The sequence below is a fragment of the Lagenorhynchus albirostris genome, chromosome 6 (assembly GCF_949774975.1).
Source record: "Lagenorhynchus albirostris chromosome 6, mLagAlb1.1, whole genome shotgun sequence".
Taxonomy (NCBI): domain Eukaryota; kingdom Metazoa; phylum Chordata; class Mammalia; order Artiodactyla; family Delphinidae; genus Lagenorhynchus; species Lagenorhynchus albirostris.
In genome coordinates this window covers 8,572,951-8,593,140 of record NC_083100.1, presented here as the reverse complement: position 1 = coordinate 8,593,140, position 20,190 = coordinate 8,572,951, and the positions used below count along the sequence as shown (strand labels likewise).

General features: G+C 36.0%; 2 protein-coding genes across 3 annotated transcripts in view; one reads left to right on the top strand and one right to left on the bottom strand.

Moving 5' to 3' along the window:
• Window positions 1-20,190, top strand: part of PSMD1 (proteasome 26S subunit, non-ATPase 1) — a 105,681-nt gene that overhangs the window by 31,145 nt on the left and 54,346 nt on the right. The gene's annotated exons all lie outside the window — the stretch shown is intronic.
• HTR2B (5-hydroxytryptamine receptor 2B) lies at window positions 3,962-19,093 on the bottom strand. The gene is made up of 3 exons (XM_060151881.1): window positions 18,569-19,093; window positions 9,600-9,800; window positions 3,962-4,922 (listed from the first exon to the last, which is right to left on the bottom strand). Exons 1-3 carry the CDS (start codon window positions 18,915-18,917, stop codon window positions 4,033-4,035), a joined length of 1,440 nt encoding a protein of 479 aa, XP_060007864.1. The 5' UTR covers window positions 18,918-19,093; the 3' UTR covers window positions 3,962-4,032.

The following is a 20,190-nucleotide window of genomic DNA, read 5'->3' as shown; positions in this document are numbered from 1 at the left end:
CAATTTGATACATATTCTCTGTGTGCTGTTTTCTGTTTCTGCCTCAGTGTCTGGATGCTGTAACTTCCTTTAGTTTTGTTTTTTTAATTCTTCCTTCTATCTGCATCTTTGTTTTCCCCTCGCATTCAATTAACAATAATAATGGGACTTCCCTGGTGGCGCAGTGGTTGAGAGTCCGCCTGCCGATGCAGGGGACACAGGTTCGTGCCCCGGTCTGGGAAGATCCCACATGCCATGGAGTGGCTAGGCCGGTGAGCCATGGCCACTGAGCCTGCGCTTCCGGAGCCTGTGCTCTGCAGTGGGAGAGACTACAACAGTGAGAGGCCCGCGTACCGCAAGGAATAAATAAATAAATATGGAGTAGAGTGAAAAAAATTTTTTTCAAAATTATTCTTCTAAATAGGTACAATCTATTCCTTTTCTTTGAAGGTAGAACTATTAAAGAGAGTCCCTTTGTTGCCATAGCAGTGGTTAACTTCGAGATTTGCTTTTAAATATAGATTTCCTTAAAATGTTTTAGAATAGAAATATCAGTTATGTATCAAAATGCTAAAAATTTTGTGCTGTGTTGTACTTTTTCAGGAATAGTTTATATTGGAGTTGTATTTCTTTTTCTAGAACCTTCTGGAAATACTAGAATGATCTCATTAACTAGCTCTCAGCTAACTGTAAGCAAGGAATTTTTTTTCAGGAATTGAAGCTGAACAGCTTAAAGGTCTTATAGTTAATTCTGTGGGTGTGCATATGTTTAAGCACATACACAAATTTGAAGTCAGTATAGAGCATGTGGGAAGATACTCCTTCTAATCTAGATTGTCTAGGGATAGAGCTTTGCCAGTGAGATTGCCATCTCTAGTATTTAAATTTTCTGAAACAATTTTATATGCCATCAGATACCTAAGACACAGTTTGGAATACTGTTGGAGTGATATCTGAAAACTTAATCTCTGACTTGGCAAGAATGTAAATCTTAACATACGCCAAACACTTCATATTAGAGACTGGAACCAAAATAGATAAGAATGACTTTTTTTTTTTTTTTAAGGAACGTAAATTATTTTGCCTCTTATTCGAGATAACCCATCCCTTTTTTTTTTAACATCTTTATTGGAGTATAATTGCTTTACAGTGTTGTGTTAGTCTCTGCTGTATAACAAAGTGAATCAGCTATACATATACCTATATCCCCATATCTCCTCCCTCTTGTGTCTCCCTCCCACCCTCCCTATCCCACCCCTCTAGGTGGACACAAAGCACCTAGCTGATCTCCCTGTGCTATGTGGCTGCTTCCCACTAGCTATCTGTTTTACATTTGGTAGTGTATTTATGTCCATGCCACTCTCTCACTTCATCCCAGCTTACCCTTCCCCCTTCCTGTGTCCTCAAGTCCATTCTCTATGTCTGCGTCTTTATTCCTGTCCTGCCCCTAGGTTCTTCAGAGCCATTTTTGTTTTAGATTCCATATATATGTATTAGCATATGGTATTTGTTTTTCTCTTTCTGACTTACTTCACTCTGTATGACAGTCTCTAGGTCCATCCACCTCACTACAAATAACTCAGTTTTGTTTCTTTTTATGGCTGAGTAATATTCCATTGTATATATGTACCACATCTTCTTTATCCATTCATCTGTCAATGGACACTTAGGTTGCTTCCATGTCTTGGCTATTATAAATAGAGCTGCAATGAACATTGTGGTACATGACCCCTTTTGAATTACAGTTTTCTCAGGGTATATGCCCAGTAGTCGGATTGCTGGGCAGTATGGTAATTCTACTTTTAGTTTTTTAAGGAACCTTCATACTGTTCTCCATAGTGGCTATATCAACTTACATTCTCACCAACAGTGCAAGAGGGTTCCCTTTTCTCCACACCGTCTCCAGCATTTATTGTTTGTAGTTTTTTTTGATAATGGCCATTCTGACCAGTGTGAGGTGATAACCTCATTGTAGTTTTGATTTGTATTTCTCTAATGATTAGTGATGTTAAACATCCTTTCATGCGGAGATAACCCACCTTTAACACTGCTGAAAAAAGAGTTGTCACAAAAATGCCTAAAGTTTTAGTGATTTAGGAGTTAAATTTGTAAGGTATACTCTTTCTGGCAGATGACATAGAGCCCATAAGATCTGTAATAGAACCATGTTCTAGGAAAGGATTCTGCAATTTGAATTTTATATACCTGGTTTTCTTATGCTGAGTGAGCTTCTCCATAGCCAGCATATTTCTTGTGATAATTTTCTTAAACTGTGTTGCCTGGAAGGGAGCAAGGATGGAGCAATAGGTTGAGGCATAAGAATGGGTCAGCCTGAAAAGGAAAGGCTAAGATATGGGCTGTCTTCACTGCAGATTCCCTCAGCCTAAATTTATTCACCATTTATGTGAGTAGCATAAAAATAAAATATCAAGGGCTTCCCGGGTGGCACAGTGGTTAAGAATCCGCCTGCCAATGCAGGGGACACGGGTTCGAGCCCTGGTCCAGAAAGATCCCACATGCCACGGAGCAACTAAGCCCATGCACCACAACTACTGAGCCTGCGCTCTGGAGCCCACAAGACACAACTACTGAGCCCATATGCCACAACTACTGAAGCCCACGTGCCTAGAGCCCGTGCTCCGCAACAAGAGAAGCCACTGCAGTGAGAAGCCTGTGGACCGCGATGAGGAGTAGCCCCCACTCGCCGCAACTAGAGAGAACCCGCGCACAGCAATGAAGACCCAACGCCGCCAAAAATGAACAAAATAATTAAAATATCGGGGCTTCCCTGGTGGCACAGTGGTTGGGGGTCCGCCTGCCGATGCAGGGGACGCGGGTTCGTGCCCCGGTCCGGGGGGATCCCACATGCCGTGGAGCGGCTGTGCCCGTGGGCCGTGGCCGCTGGGCCTGCGCGTCCAGAGCCTGTGCTCTGCGGTGGGGGAGGCCACAACGGTGAGAGGCCCGCGTACCACAAAAAAAAAAAAAAAAAAAAAAAAAATTAAAATATCAAAAGTAAATAGAATTGGCTTCCATTTACAGAGTACCCACATGAACTCATTCTCATAAGAACCCTATGAAACGTAGATGAGGAGACTGAGAAATTAAGTATTTTTTGTAAATTCAATCAGTTAGTAAACAGCATAGATTGGATTTATTCCAGATCTTGTAGTGCAAAATAAAGTAACAAAAAGATGAATAAAAAATTTTGTACCAGAAGTTCAACCAAGTCTTTGGGGAAGCTTGGGCAGCCATGATCTCATTTATAAGATCATTAAAATTTAGGTTCCTGGATTAATAAGGTCCCATGCCTTATTGCATGCTCTTTGAGAAACATAATGAGGTTTAGGTACCCAAGACTGGTTTCATTTGCTTTCTCCTTCTCCTCCGGTAGACGCACCTCTGCTGAGTAGATGCTTGGTGTGAGCCATCTAACAAACAGCTCTAGTTCTAAGACCGTGTCACTTTGTGTGATATCCAGCTACTCTCCCTACCCCTTCCATCAAGACAGTTTCCTGATCAGTGCAAAATTGTGACTACATTTAACTAAGCCAGACTATGAATGGCAATCTCAGCTTACCTTCAGATGTGATCATTATTTTATGCACTTATTTTTAGTCCTCTGTTCAACCCTATCACTGTTGTTCTGTGTTATGCCTTATGTCTTTAACGCCTTGAAGACAAGGTTAATACTTGTTTTGTTTATTTCATTCTTAGCATAGCTTTGCATACAATTAGGAACTAAATAAATTCTTATGGTGACATTGTTTTTTTGTAAGCCAGAAGTTTATTGATTTATTTAATTTTATTTCATTTGACTATCTTAGCATTTAACTAGTGTGCTGGATTGTTTTTTAATTTGCAACTATACAAAAATGATTTTTTTCGTTAGAATAATTTTGCCCAAATAAAATTGGGTAATCTTAATACATAATTCTTAATTTAAAGAGATGATTTTTGATACATGATGTAATTTTTTATGTAATTCTTGGTATATTTATATCTTCTTTATCTTACTCATCATTGTATTAGTTACATAAAAACTGTGCCATTACTCTATACATAACTGATTTGCTCTTCAGTTTTGTCACCTTCATTTTCGGTGAGAAGTGTATCTAGTAAAATGATTGATGAAAACTGAATGGTTGAACTTCGGAGCCTCATTGGACTCTGGTACATGGCAGGATTAATGCCATTTCGCATTCTATGTTTCATAAAATATTTAGAGTTCTCTGCCATTGGATTCTGGAAGTACACATTACCGGAGCATTTTCTGAGAGTTTTTACTGATTTTGTGGCCCAGTAATTGCAGGTGATGTACCGGCCAAATGCATCCCGAAATGTCTTGTTGAAGAGGGTGTAGACCAGAGGATTCACCCCTGAGGAAACATAGCCTATCCACACAAATATCTCCAGGAGCATTTTGAGAGTCGTCTGGTTGCAGGAATCACATAAAGCTAAAGTTATATTTGTAATAAAAAAGGGGCACCACATAAGCAAAAAGAGGAAAAACACAATCCCTAGAACCTTTGAGGCTCTCTGTTCATTGGAAATGGTATGCACTGACTTTTTTCCTACTGTGGACGTTCTTCGCATAAGTATGTTATCACTTGCATTAGGCAGGGTTTTGTCCTTGTGAGAACCATCCAGCATTGCCACTTTTTCTGGTGTTGAGCAAGGTGTTTCATCCCTTTGGAAAACTGTGGACACAGTCAACCACATTAGGCGTTGAGGTGGCTTGTTTTTGACCAAGTAAGCTTTCTTCTGTAAAGCATGGATAGTGAGAAAGTAGGTGACAATCATGATCGCCAGAGGTGTAAAGAAGGAAGCCAGTGAGCCAAAGAGCATGAAATTGCCAAAACGATCCTTTGTCATCCCACAAGTGATGTTGTTTGGGTTACCCACATCAGTGTCTATACCTTTAATAGGGACTGGAATGGCAATGCCTAAGGAAGAAGAAACAAGATAAATTGAGTTATTTTATGACCTTTGACTCTTAGATTAGGTCCTTTTAAAGTTTATCTTACTGACTTTACCCTATTAGTGTATTGTAATTCCTGGTACCCACAATGCAGAATCTGTCAAGCAATAAATCAGTGGAAGATTTGACAAATAGAACCTAAGTAAGCAAACCTGCTGTTTTTAAAGAGATTGGTTAGTGGTTTCAGTTTTGTAATTAAAGCTTCCCTAAAACCATAGTGTATGCATGAAATAGTAGAGAATGTCTTCATTTATTCTCCATTTCTCATTATCTATTTTTGTTTGTTGATCTATCCCAAGTTAAGGAAAAGAATTCAGAAGAGAAGCTGCTTTTATCTTAATATCCAGTGTAGTTGAGCTAAAGAGACTTAAGAATACATTCATGCAATATCTTAATTCTGAGTAGATACCTATTTTATAATCTTTGAGGTTACACAGTTTCATTTAACAGACAGTTTTATCTTTTGATATTTGTGAATGTCTTTTAACCTTTTCTTTCTGACTTCTTAGGGAAAACTCAGGGTTTATTGTTTTTTTTTCAAATGCTACTTAAAAATTTGAGAGCGAGTGGATCATGAAATTTACTTGCTTTTTAAAAAATATTTATTTATTTTTGGCTGTGTTGGGTCTTTGTTGCTGCATGCGGGCTTTCTCTAGTTGCAGTGAGCAGGGGCTACTCTTCATTGTGGTGCACGGGCTTCTCATTGCAGTGCATGAGCTCTAAGCACGCGAGCTTCAGTAGTTGTAACACTTGGGTCCAGTAGTTGTGGCTTGCAGGTTCTAGAGTGCAGGCTCAGTAGTTGTGGCGCACGGGTTTAGTTGCTCTGCGTCATGTGGGATCTTCCCGACCAGGGCTCGAACCTGTGTCCCCTGTATTGACAGGCGGATTCTTAACCACTGCGCCACCAGGGAAACCATGAAATTTATTTTCAAGATTGAAGGTTCCTCTAATAAAAACGAAAGAAATGTACCTCATGCTAATTTTATTATACTTTAAATACCATGAAGGAGGTATTTATTTATTTATTTATTTATTTATTTATTTTTTTTTTAAAGTTTTATTTATTTATTTATTTTTGGGTGTGTTGGGTCTTCGTTTCTGTACGTAGGCTTTCTCTAGTTGCGGCGAGCGGGGGCCACTCTTCATCGCGGTGCGTGGGCCTCTCACTGTCGCAGCCTCCCTTGTTGCGGAGCCCAAGCTCCAGACGCGCAGGCTCAGTAGTTGTGGCTCACGGGCCTAGTTGCTCCGTGGCATGTGGGATCTTCCCAGACCAGGGCTCGAACCCGTGTCCCCTGCATTAGCAGGCAGATTCTCAACCACTGTGCTACCAGAGAAGCCCCCATGAAGGAGGTATTTAAATATGACCTTGTTTATTAGTGAAGTAGCTTATTAGCAAGATAGCACAAGGGTTAACCCTAATCCTTTCCCTTTGAAACAGCAGATACTTTAAAATAAGTCTGAATTAATTGATCTTTAGGCAACTCTAGGAAGTATCATGAAAGAATTCACTTTTATGAATCTAAAAGTACTCCTATCACCTGCATAGCCTTTTTATGGTAGCAAAGAGACCTTGACAAGAATATATTCCTCAAACCCTTTCTAATGGAGGCCACTGCTTTTTCTGCTTTTCCTCAGGTATAACACCAGAAAGAGGATTCTGTATACTTTCTTTTCTACACTAGGGGTCAGCAAACTATAGCCCAAGGGCCAAATCTGGCCTGCCTTCTGTTTTTTAAATAAAACTTTATTGGAACACAGCCATACCCATTTGTTAATGTATTATATATGGCTGCTTTTGTTCTGCTGCAGAGTTGAGTAGTTCTGACAGAACCATATAGCATCTGTAAGACCAAAATATTTACTGTCTTGCCCTTTATAGAAAAACTTGGCTGGCCCCACCTCTACCCTGTTACTTGCAGGTAATCATTACACTGTTCCTTCCCCACGCCAAAGCACTTCCCTTTTAAAGTCTATTTAAGCTACTTATACCACTCTATTCTCCATCTAGATCATCTACCAACCTCCAGGATATATGTCTGTCTTCCTTAATGGTTTTGGCCCCTTGCTATAGTTTTCTATCCACTGTTAACCTTGCTATCATCTTCCATGACTTCATCCCATTTATTACTCTTCTAACACCTAATTTTATATTTCTTGAACTCTTCAACTCCAGTGCACTCCTGAAGCCATCCATCCATAAGTCCACTTAAAACTACCCCATAGGGACTTCCCTAGTGGCACAGTGGTTAAGAATCTGCCTGCTAGTGCGGGGGACATGGGTTCGAGCCCTGGTCCAGGAAGGTCCCACATGCCGTGAAGCAGCTAGGCCCGTGCACCACAACTACTGAGCCTGTGCTCTAGAGCCCACGAGCCATAACTACTGAGCCTGCGTGCCACAACTACTGAAGCTTGTGTGCCTAGATGCTCCACAACAAGAAAAGCCACTGCATGAGAAGTCTGCACACCACAATGAAGAGCAGCCCCCACTCACTGCAACTAGAGAAAGCCCGTGCCCAGCAACAAAGACCCAACACAGCCAAAAATAAATAAATTAAAAAAAGAAAAAACTGGCCCATATCGAAAATCATGAACTCTGATATTTCCCTTTCTTGTCCTGCTGCTCTTCATTACTTCTCTTTACAGTTATCTTGACATCTAGTGCATCCTTCCTTCTCTTTTTTCACATTCCACTAACTCCCATCAAGGCTCAGGTTACCTTCCCAACCAGCTTGTTGGTCAATGACATTTAAGTTTTCACTAGTATTTTTTATACCTTACCCTCTTATTCTCCTTTCGCCTTACTGTTGTCAGATGTTACCTAGGATAACTGTAAATTCAGAAGAAGAAAGTGAGCTCTTTTTTTTTTAGCACTTTGTAGAATTTAAAAACTGAACTAACCTCATTATTTGCCTTTTCTTTTACAAAGTCACTAAATTGTCATTGGTTCTACAACACAAAGTGTGATGAAATGAAAATGGCATTGATCTTGGCCTTTGTGCTAAAAAGCTGTTAAGTCTTTAAGCCAACTGTTTAAAACCTCTAGGTTTCTTTTCTCATCTGTAAAAGGAAAAAGTAGATTTGTAAGATCCTTCTAAGCTGTAATTTTGGGTTCATCTTTTTATTCTTTTCTTCCTGTATACATATCACTTAGTATTAGTCCATCTTCCTGAATGCAAAGATTCTTTTTCTTATTTATCTTTGTATTCTTAGTACCTAACATATCATAGGTACTCTATAAATTTGATCAATTTATAAATTCATGTCATCCAGCCTTGATTGAGGTACCAACAGGCTGTTTATTGGCTTGATTATATTTCAGTTTCAGTGTTTTAATTCTCTTAAGGAGCCATTTCTCCTATTTTCCCTCTACCTTTGCCCTATTGTCTCCCCCCCACCCCCCCGCCTCCAGCCTACCCTAACACACACTGTTTCCCTTTCCTTCTCCCTTATCACGCTGAGCTTACCAAAAAGGTATGGGTTGTTTGATATGAACTACTTTAGTTTTCCTTCTCTCCACTCTAAATTTTGGCAGTTGTCACCCATCCATGCCTTTTCCGTAGCTTCTTTTTTAGGGGCCTCTTCTATCAATCAGCCTCTGTCCCCAAAGCTAGCCTTTTCTCTCTACTTGCAGATACCTCCATTCTGAATAGAGTTTTCCTTGACCCTAATTTCCTCCCAAGCCAGACTAGTAACAGTCCTTAGTTTTACCTCCAAATTTTTCAAAAGAGGTTTGGCCTTGGTATCTTTATTCCGGGAATATAAAGGTCATTTTCAGTGTCTTGCTTTCTTGATTTTTCCCCCAGCGTTCTTTTTTCTGATTAGGGAGAGAAGTCACATCTTTTTCTTGCTTTCCTTTTAGCATTTTCAGGTCTCTCTTGATTTTTTTTCTTCTTTGAATTTTTCCTTACTAGGAGAATGTGAATCTGCTGGCAAACCGTTAATGATCATAGTAACCATTGTGAATCTGTTTTTCTGATACTAACTTATTTAAAAGATTTGAGTTATCATTTATGCTGTACTTCATGCTAAGATACTCTAATATAGCAGCTATCTTTGAGTATTAAACATGGGCACAGGGGCATAAAAACAGTTTAGAAGAAATACAATTTCTCCCAAAAATTATTTCTGAACATCGTTTGTGTATCTCTTAAAACTTGTAATTAAACATGTTCAAAACACTTAGACAGTAATGCCTTTAGTCTGCATACATACTGGTTTCCAAGGTGAATATATGAACTCTGATACCTGCATACAAAAAGTTTGGGTTCTTTTTGTTTTTGTTTTTTTTTCCTCTTTTCCTATTTATCTTCTTAGGTGTGATTTAAGATGCATTTCATTTTTTTTAATTGTTGTTACTTTAATAAAATTTCAAGATTCTGCATGCTACCCAGACCTTAATGATCGGTTGACATATATGAAAACTGTTTTCAGATTTAGTCTTCCTGCATGTCAAAATCAAGCCTTGAACTTTTCTTCTTTTTCACACTTTTTGCTGATAGTGTGCTTTAGAGGCTGTACGATGAATGTAATGTTGTGAGGAGCTTGTATTGGTGTAACAGTGTCTACCAGGCCTGGTAATCTCCTAGCCAAATGGAACCAAAGCCTATATACACCACCCCACACCCTGACATTCCCCACATACCTATTGAAATTAACCACACCACTGTAATCTTGATGAATGCTGTAGCTCGTGAGTTATATTGATTGGCCTGGATTGGCTTTTTGATGGCTATGTAACGATCCACTGAAATGGCGCAGAGATGCATGATGGATGCAGTAGAAAAAAGAACGTCAAGAAATAACCAGGCAGGGCATAGAACGAGTGGGAGGGGCCACATAGCCTCTGAAAGAAAGAAAAACAAAACAAAAACATATTCTCCTCAAAATGGCAACCTTTAATCTACAGTTTCTTTTTTAAGTGATACATATTTTTTAACCTTTTTCTGTATTCATCTGAAATTTTACGACTTAAGCTCCAAGGTAATGTTTGACTTCAGATAATGGAGTCAGTAATATTAAATACATTCTGTAGATGGTACCCTTTAAATACATTTTCTGTTTTGTATAATAATTACAGCTCTTTTCCTAAATCAGTTTAGCATTTTTAGCATTATTTTGACCTTTGCTCTTTTGTGTATTCCTTTTGTGATCTTTTAAAAATGTATACAGTGTTGCAACTGGAACTTAACCTTACTATTCAGATAAAATTTATTTTTAAACTGCTATTGTATTTAAAAAAAAAACATTTACCGAATAGAGGAAGCAATATAATGTGGCAAAAAGAATATTAGCATGGCAGTCTCAGTGAGGCCTGGGATTTTGGCTTACTTCTAGCATTAACTAGCAGTATGATCCTTGTTTATAGCAAACTCTAATTTCGTGAAATAATTAAGTGGAATGACTTGAGTTTTCCTTTTGACAGAAATAGTTCTTAAATAAAGTTTGCAAAAGGAATGGCTTCAGATTATTCCAAAGAAAAATGGGTTGTTACCCTTCCAATATAGTCCATCCTTCACTCCAAGCAAGGAGATGTAATAAACAGTACAGACTTGGGTTTAAAATGAAAATCTCATTATTAAGCATAGTACTTTATTTAACAAATTTTTATTTAAAAAGCATTTATTCTATACCTCATACAGTCTGAAACACTTTAGAAATATTAACTTTTGATTATATAAACCCTTTTTATGGTTTAATTGTATGTCCACTGACATGTAAACTACTTTTCTTTTCCTGGTTTTTGCGAGTGTATCTGACTTTGACAGGTATAAAATGATTGAGATAATTGAAGAGGGAACCAAGATAACTATCTCAGGATTTCAGAGTACCAAGAGACCCTTTAATTGTAAACTGTTTAAATTCAGGAAGCCTGGGTGTGGAGAAAGGTTAGTATCCCAGATCAAAAAAGGACCATAATTTAGGGAAAGAGGTTTTAGATAGACTTGAATATGTCTTTTTCAAGACTCAAGTGGGATCTCAGTGAAAAATATTTGGATACTTCACAAAAAAAGGTAGGTAGCAAAAAAAAAAAAAAAAATAGGTAGCAAAAAAAAAAGGTAGGTAGCAAGGCTGACAAACACACCATTTGGTGCCTTCTGTTTCCAAAGTTGGTATGTGGCATGCTTAATAGAAATATTAAAATATTTCTTTTTAAAACAAAATCAGTATGAATTTTTTATTGAAAAAAAGATAAATGATTCCTTGGTACTTGGTTCCATGCTCAGCAGATTCTTTCAAAAGGATTTAAAGCATTAGGTGGAAGGAGTAATTCATACTTTTAAGTAAATTACTGTAATCAGACTTTTCCTACTTCACTGAATTGGGGGTGGGGATAAGGGACAGAGATGATAAATTATAATCATTGAGCTGGAAGAGACCTTAGAGATTATATCATTGATTTTGTGGATGAGTAAACTGTGGTACAATTAAGTCTTTGAATATGAGAGGGAGCATTTATTTATCAAAATTTAAATGTTAATTGAAAGTGTTCTTTAGGGCCTTGCTACTCAAGGTGTGCTCTTCAGATCAGCAAGGATCAGCATCACCTAGGAACTAGTTAGAACTGCAGGCTCTTGGGCCTCATCCCTTAGGTACTGAATCATACTGCAGTTGAAGGAAATACCCAGGTGATCTGTATGCAGATTAGTGTTTGAGAAGCACTGCTTTCTTGAAAAGGTTGTGTATTGAGTTTGCTGGCGTAGGATAGGCACTCAGAATTCCTCACAGAAACAAACTTATGCAAGACCGCTCAAAATAAACAAAGAAATAAAGTATGGCAGAGAAACTTGTTTAGAATGAATCTAATCAATCAGACTTTCTCCCTCTTAGCCGTAGTGTTCAGTTTTCCTGTTAACTAGTGGAAAAGGACCTTGAACAAAGGCAGCAATGTACTCTTTGACCTGAGCTTAAGCAAACTTATGGTCTAGAGTGGAAAGAATCATCCATGACAGATAGTTTTGCAGTGGAAGCTACTTGAAATGAGGCTTCATCTTCAACTATCCTGAAGTTCAGATTTAGAACTGAGTAGGAAGTAGAAAAATACTCAAGCCTAGAGCTACAACCAGAGATGTTAATCATAGTTAAGGATTTTAAAAGGCAGATAATTAATGTCTTATATCTTATATCTTCTTATAGGCTTCCTTTTTTTAAATGCATGATCTCCATCATCTTTCAAAGTGGGTTGCTAATAAATTTAAACTTGCCTATTTAGCTATTCTAATTATGGATTATATTTTTTTTAATTAAGGTCTGGAAAATTCTAGTCATAAATCTAGTAGCCGTGAGTAGGAAGCCACAATAGAATTCTCATATGAAAAGTACATGTCTTTGGAATTGAACTGCCTGACCCACATACTTCTAATTGTGAGCTAAGAGGGGAAGCTCTTTAGTGCTGGTTTTCACAAGCCTGTGAAACCTTGTTAGCCTCCTTTTCCAACATAATGAATTTATTTTATAAACTCCAATTTTGGAACAGAAAGTGGATAGTGGATATTAAAATTAATGCAGATCATTAAAATTTTATTACTTGAGTGCTTTCTTAATTGATAATAGTAGAGATGTTGAAACGTGATAGAGAAATTTCTTTAAGAAGGAAAGAGACTGAGATTTAGAATTAAGAGTGATGGATCTTTTTGATTAACCTTTATGATTCCAAGTTTCATGAAATACTAGTGAATAGACTGTTTTTATGAAACTAATATAAAAGTAACAGATGACTGCATTAAATAGGTATCTTTTATACAAAGCTAAAATAATTGCCTAAAGTAGAAATCACGTGATACAATAATTTATACAAGTTAAAAACAGTTCTAGACATTCTCAGTTTATGAAAGGATTTTTTCTAGTTCAGATATTTTCATTCTAAATAGTATTAATTTGATAGGCTCAAGGTCAGAAAAGTTTTTTACTATTCAGAGTAACTGAAAAAGGTTAACTTGGTATGGTGAGATAGGTTAGCTATTCAAAAACTTATATGTTATTTTTATTAGGAGTTTTAATTTGGTTTAAGGATTTATAATTTCATTTATTTGTTATAATGTCTTATGTCTAACTTATTTCCATAAGAATGTAATGTATTATTTTAAATGGAACATAAAAAGAAAGAAAGAATCTAAGGGAAATAAGTTATCAGGTACTTAAACTAAATTAATTACTGCTGGGGCTCTAAATTAGACTTTTTTTTAATAAAAGCTAATACAGAAAGGGGAAGACATTTAAATTATATAGTATTTGTTGTCCCACAAAAAGAAAGCACACAAAATTTCTCTGAAAAACAAATCCCGGGCTTCCCTGGTGGCACAGTGGTTGAGAGTCCGCCTGCCGATGCAGGGGACACGGGTTTGTGCCCCGGTCCGGGAAGATCCCACGTGCCGCAGAGGGAAGACCCCACATGCTGCGGAGTGGCTGGGCCCCTGAGCTGTGGCCGCTGAGCCTGCGCGTCCGGAGCCTGTGCTCCGCAACGGGAGAGACCACAACAGTGAGAGGCCCGCGTACCGCAAAAAAAACAAAAACAAAAACAAATCCCACTTCCCACCTCGTTGCCCTATCCACTTCATTAAACTCAAAGAGGAATTTACTTCCAATAAGGTTTGAATAATGGCATTTCTTTGGGTGCCTAAAATAATTACAAATTGATAATTATAGGAGCAAAACAAGTCTTAGATGAGTCTTGGATCATGGACAGTTTGTTATTTATCTAAAAATATTAGTAGCACAAATATCTTGTTTAAAATGAAGACTTGTGTGCTGTACCATCATACATAAGGGGTGGTAGAACTGCCGTTCAGTTACATACGTTTCTATTTGTCTCCCAGGGAAGGTTCAGTAACTTCTTAGACCTATGTCTAATATCTTCCTCAGAAAAGATGTCTGGCAATCATTTCAAGGATTCATGCAAGTATTGGTTAAGACCCACATATTCTGTATCATTTAATATGAAATATAACCTTAAAAAAATATTGGGTTCTGCCTTGTCCCTAGAGAAAATTCTATGGCCCTCGTGTTCGATAGAGTTATTTGAGATATAAATGTTGTCTTTGCCAAATATTATAGTTTTGGTTGATATAATTTCTCATTTCATTTGAGAAAGCAGTGTAACAGAGGTTAAGAGTGTGAATTCTAGAATCAGTTCTCCTAGGTTCAAATTGTATCTCTGCCACTTACTTATTCTTATCTCCTCTCTTGTAAAATGGGGATGATAATAATAATACTGATTTTATAGAGTTGCTTTGAGGATTAAATGCAATAATACATGTAAAGTGTTTAGAACAATATCTGGCATAGAGAAAGCACTCAAAATGTTAGTTCTTATTACTATTATTGTTTGACAGAAACTAGCCAACTAGCCCAACCATTAAAACACTCCCACTTAGAAACAATGAGCCATATCATCAGTATAAAACCTGGTATGTTTGTCTTCCTGCCTGCTGTAGCAAGAGTGCGTGCATCCAATTAAACTTAAAACTGTACTTCAAAAAAAGGGCATGAGAACATGTTTAACTGTTCAACTTTTAATTAAATTTGTCATGAAAGTATGCCTTTTACTAAAGTTGAATTTTAACTATGTTATATATGTGGCAAAGAAGCATAAGTAACCTATGTGCATTGCCAAACATTGCCATGCCTTTTTGTTCGTTTTTTTGTTTTGGAAAGTAATTGACATTAATCTCTGAATCTGGCACATAAAAGATTTCCCTTTTAAGGATTTAAAGACTATTTTTAAAGCCATCCCAAGAGGACTATGTTCGTGGAGGTAAATAGTTCATGAATGTATTGGAGCAGGACAAATCCTAAATGGCTCTAATGTCCAAAAAGGACATAGTTTTCAAGTACACGTTTTTTTTAATCTCAAATTCTTATGTTTCTATATTTATCTTCTGGAAAAGACAGACCTAGACCAGTGCTTAAATTTTTATTACAAAGCTTCTGCTTTGTTTTTGTTATTCTTGTTTTTTCGTTACATTTGAGCATATGAGGTATCCTGGGGTTAGATGTCCAATATAGTGTTTTAAGCGTTTCGAGTGATTTAATACTTATAAAAATTTTTCCTTGGTTTTTTAAAATTTCCACTTTCCAAAAAGAAGTGCCTTTAATTGCTTTGCTCCCTCATTTAAGAATTAGGTAGAGCAGCATTTCACTGCATAAATGAATAACTGATTTGTTTTTCTTTTACTGCTATACATTTATCTCATCTCTGGTGAAACTCACATCCAAACTAAATCTTATATTTAAGTATATAAACCCTTTGCATGTTGTACTGGTACTTGCCAATTATTAGTGCCTAAAACGTGCTGGGACCTACTTGACAATTTCACAAGATATTGGCAATGGAAGATGTAGCATAACCATTTTACAGACAAGGTGATTGAACTCTGATATGTTGTTAAGTGACTTGCATAAGCCAATACAAGAGAACCAGGATTCAAAGCCTAGGGTATCTTGCTTCAAACCCCCATCTTTCAGCCATTTTATACACCCTCTTTCAACTGTACCACAGATACTGTTTCAACTTACAGATCATGAGACATGGATTAAAACTTGTTGTAAATAAGCCAGTAATGACCAATGAATGACCAAATGCTGTATTTACTCCCTTTACATTTTTAATCATTTATTTCATGAGAGAAGGCAAAGTTCGGAGACGTTCTTAAACTGTGAATAATCTTTCTTTTTTATATCGGCATATGATGTTCTGTTTTCCTTTGCGTCCTACTCAAGTATTTCTAACCTAGGCAACTTCAAGCCTTATGTTATAAGCTACTAATTTGTGATCATGATTTTTAAGAATTATAGACAAAACAGTAAAAAACTGGAAAGTAAAGGTTAAGTCCAATGCTCCCAAAGAGGAAGAGTGACAGAAAAGTTGATGTAGCACAATTTGAAAGACCATGTTTTGCCTGCCAGTCATAATAATCTTGGAAGAAATTCAAATAATATATAATCAAATATTATACAAATTTTTGGTTCAATAAAATGTTTCTCAGTATAAAAGCCACTTTAAAATTTTCAGTGCTCTCCTTTTTTTTAAAAACTACATTTTATTAGAATATAAAGTTTCAGTGTTACTGTCATTGAATTTCCGTGAGGTAACTAAAATAACTTATGTCATTCATAGTGGTAATTAGTTTGTTTATGTTTACAGAGCCAGGGACACTTTTGTTTGTACAGACTTCAGAAGTTCTGAAGATTATCCCTATAATGAGAGAAAAATACACAAAATCTACTTCTGCATTTTAAGATTATAGAAATTCTTACAAATGCATTAATTTAGAAAGTCTTAGTATTTGTTAACACATGAAAGGCTATCAAAAACTCTTAGTATTTGAAGTCAGGTCCCCATTTATAATATGTGCAGTTCCCAATTTATGAATGCATCCTTTTGAAGCTTTTTAGAGGGCAACATGCATTTTCTCATATATTTTCTCACAGAAATAGAATAATGTTTTCAATAATGAATTAATTCAGTAATATTTTGAATAGTGGTTAAGTTCCCAGGTTAGTTTATTTTTAAAAATCTACTAACCTTTCTATATAGCTTAATTACTGATAGTAGAAGTGTTTCAGTCTATGAAAGAGTTTATTTTGTAATTAAAAATTTACATTTGAAAGAAGGAAATTAGGTTAAAAATGTAATAATTATTTCAGACATAGGAAGACATTCTACATATTTTGTGTTAAAATATGTTGGATTTTCTGCTGACTCTTATAGCTAAGAATATCTTGGGCCCCAAATATTTAAATATAAACTTAGTTTTCAGCTGCTATGTACCTACATTTTCCTGTGGAATACATGGGATTATCACTGTTGTCTGCTTTTGTGTTTTGTTTGTCAGCTTATTTAATGCCATGAAACTTTGCCTTTTAAGATTCCTTAACTGTTTAGTTGTTGATTTAAGTATCTACCACAGTATTTTGCAAAGACTAATAGATGTTTGATGGACTCATGGATTTTAAAGTTAAAATTCACTTCAATCTCATTTATTCAACATAACGTCAATTAAATTTTGTGGTAGTATGAGACGAGCATTTTAATATTTTTTGTACGCCTAGCAAAGCACAATTTAAAGAGTGATTTGACACATTAAACTATTGTGTGCATGGAGATAAGAGTTTGAATCAATGCCTATACAGTCTTTACCATATATGCATAAATGTTCCTGCATAATCCTCATTTATTTCTTTTAAACTTTATTCAGAATTAAGATTGTTTAGGTTCTCCTTTAGAGTAAGATTTCTTAATTATTTTCCATGGTTATGTGTAGCACTAGATTATTCAAAAGGTTGCAAATTTGTAAAAGGGAGGGGTATAGACAGGCAATATTAATGATTAGAGAGTCTTCTAAAGCAGAAAACCTTATTCATTACTGCATGTCCTACCACAGAATTTAAAGCCTGGATAAGAGTTGATTTAGAATGGGAAGTTTTAGCCCGTCACCATCCGATTATATATGGGGGATCAAGTACTTACTTTTAGATATCTTTCTGTACTTACTTATAAAAATGTAACATTTAAACCTGAATACAATAGTTTGAATGGCAGTTTTTCTTCACCTTCTAATATATATTCTAGTTAATAAATTTTACTTCTATAACCTGAAATATTTTTATCTTCACCATATAAGCAATTCCAAGAAGCCCTATCTGCTACAAATAATCATTTTTTCTTAAGCAATTAATGAATGGAATATCAATTAATGTCAAGCATTAAATAAGTTACATATTCTCTTAATGCTGATTCTTAAAAGCCCTCATAATTCATCATCAGAATTATTTGTGTGTACCCAAATTCTCTAACTAGAGATGATATGCATGAATAGGAAACTACTTATATCATTTTAATATCGTTATCTTTTTTATCAATATTATAACTAAGATTTCAGTTCTAATTATATTTTAAATTATTGTAATAACTCAGGTTTTGATCCCTTATTTTAGTAACTTAGAGGTCTGATTCCTCTAACATATATCAAGGACATAAATGGTCAGAAATCATAAAAATTAAACAGATGGATCATCTCTTGAGATGCTCTGAGCCAGACCATTCCTTCAGCAACTAAACATAGTTTTTTGTTAACAAGACAAATGTGTAAGACTTGTGTTTAAGTCTTACGTACACAAACTATAAAGAGATATAACAAGACTTTTTAGAACAATTCCAATTTAAATTGGGGTTTAGAGATTTATATCGGAATTCAGTGATTCAAAGACCTTATTATTAATAATTAACCCAGCACACTAACTGTCACAGCAGTGTCCTAGATATTGCTTTATCAAGAAAAAAAAAAGTACTAGTAATGGGGTAAAGTATAGGTCTGTTCTTCACAATAATTTTTAGGTAATGTATGCAGAATATATGAATATTGCTAACTTGGATGACTTTTTAAATGATTTTGTTAGGTGGCTGAGGAGGGAATGGAATTGTTTCCAAGAAATTATTTTTTGCTCTTTAAAACTGATTATCAACCATAGAAAATGATGAAAAATGAGGGACTGTTTACTCACTGTACCTTTAAATAGTGCAAGTCCATATTTAAAGATTAAATGAGTATCTGTTTCTCTAATAGTATACCATAGTTCGGTGGTTTGATGGCAGGAACAAAATGAAATACTTACCAAACATTATTGTCAAGAGGGCAATCGGCATCACAAATAATCCAACCAGCAAATCAGCCACTGCCAGGGACATTAGGAAATAATTGGTAGCATACTGTAACTTTTTCTCCAGTGCAACAGCCAGAATAACGAGGATGTTTCCACCAATTGTGGGTATTATCACCATGAGTATCAGAAGAGCTGCCCAGTGCAGCTTATTTCCCTGTTCCTCAACAATCTGTTTCATTTCGTCTGGTATCGATTCTGTCTGTAATCCAGACCAGTTAGAAGAGATTAAATGGTCAAATGAGCTCTGCAAAATGTGCTCAGGAATTGTGCGTCGTTCGAATATTCTATAAGAGAGAGCCATTCATTGTTTTTCTTTTAATTTTTTCCGATTCCAGACAGTGGTCAGCATGGTCAGTAGCTAAGCTGGTCATCTGCATTTTTAAGCCTTTGTACCCATGCCAAATACTCAAGGCCAAAGTTGACTCCTTCCTTAAAAAAAGAATTTCAAGTTCTATAAAATGAGAGCATACATACATTTGTCCATGTCTGTAGGTAAGGCCCGAGTGTTTAGTATTCTGCAGAGGTTCCGGTTTCCGAAGGCTTAGTGAAAGAAACTGATAGCTGTGAAAAAAAGACTATATTTTTGGTTTCTCTCTCTCCCTCTTTTTTTTTCTTGTAGTGGTGGAGTCGAGTTTGAATTTGAATGCCAGAGAGCTTCCCCTAGATATAAAAATATGTCAATTGCATTATTTTATTTCTTTATTTTCAAAACCCAGTTTAAAAAGTTGAATTTATTAGTAGCCCCTCCCTTCTCAATAGGTCTCTTGTGCATTTGTGACAATGCAGCCAATCCTCATAAACGTATGCCTGGTATGCTCCAATTAATGAAACGAGATATATTAATTTTTTCAGTGGTATAATAAAAACCTAGGTGTTTCCTGACCCTTGAATGTCTTTTTACCTTTACTTTAGAATATGTACAGAAGATTAGAAACATCAGAGCACCAAATAGTTCTGAATAGAACTTTTCATACACACTGGCCATCTACCTAGAAACACTCCAAGCCCCCCTAACGTATAAATAAATGATTTACCAGCTAGGAATCCTTATTTGTAATTGGGTTTTGTCTGAGCAGGTTTATTTTAATACTGATATAAATGCCATTTTTGTAAAACATTTTATAACTCCTTTAGTTTGAAAGAAGGGGAGAAAATACGTATTACTAGAATCCAGATACTTGTTTTTACTTATTTCATCCTTCGAAGAAAGCATGTTTCTGCAACAAATATTTTCCAAATTTATCACTTTATGTTTATCGCTTTATGCCAAATTTGAACCAGTTCTTTTTTGGTTTTAAGTAGTAATTTTTTTCTTAACCTTCCCAGTTTCCGAGGGAAGGAGGGGAAGCTGAGAGGAAGATTAAATCATTTATTCATAAAATCTACAAATCCCACGTTAAAAATCTCCCCTTTAACATTTGTAAATTTTTCATTTTGGTTTTTTTAACCACTGAATAGAAATAAAAGATTATGGTAGCAGAGTTTGTGAAGAAAGTAAAAAAGAAAACTCTTTAGATCAACTCTGTATTTATTTGTTAAATACTTACCTCTTGCTTGCTCTTTACTCTCCCAAG

Coding starts and splice junctions, on each gene's coding strand:
- HTR2B (XM_060151881.1), bottom strand. CDS start 18,917: ATGGCTCTCTCTTATAGAATATTCGAACGACGCACAATTCCTGAGCAC. Junction 9,801..18,568: donor CCTCTTGACAATAATGTTTG/GTAAGTATTTCA, acceptor TCTTTCTTTCAG/AGGCTATGTGGCCCCTCCCA. Junction 4,923..9,599: donor GGTGTGGTTAATTTCAATAG/GTATGTGGGGAA, acceptor CTTCTTCCTTAG/GCATTGCCATTCCAGTCCCT.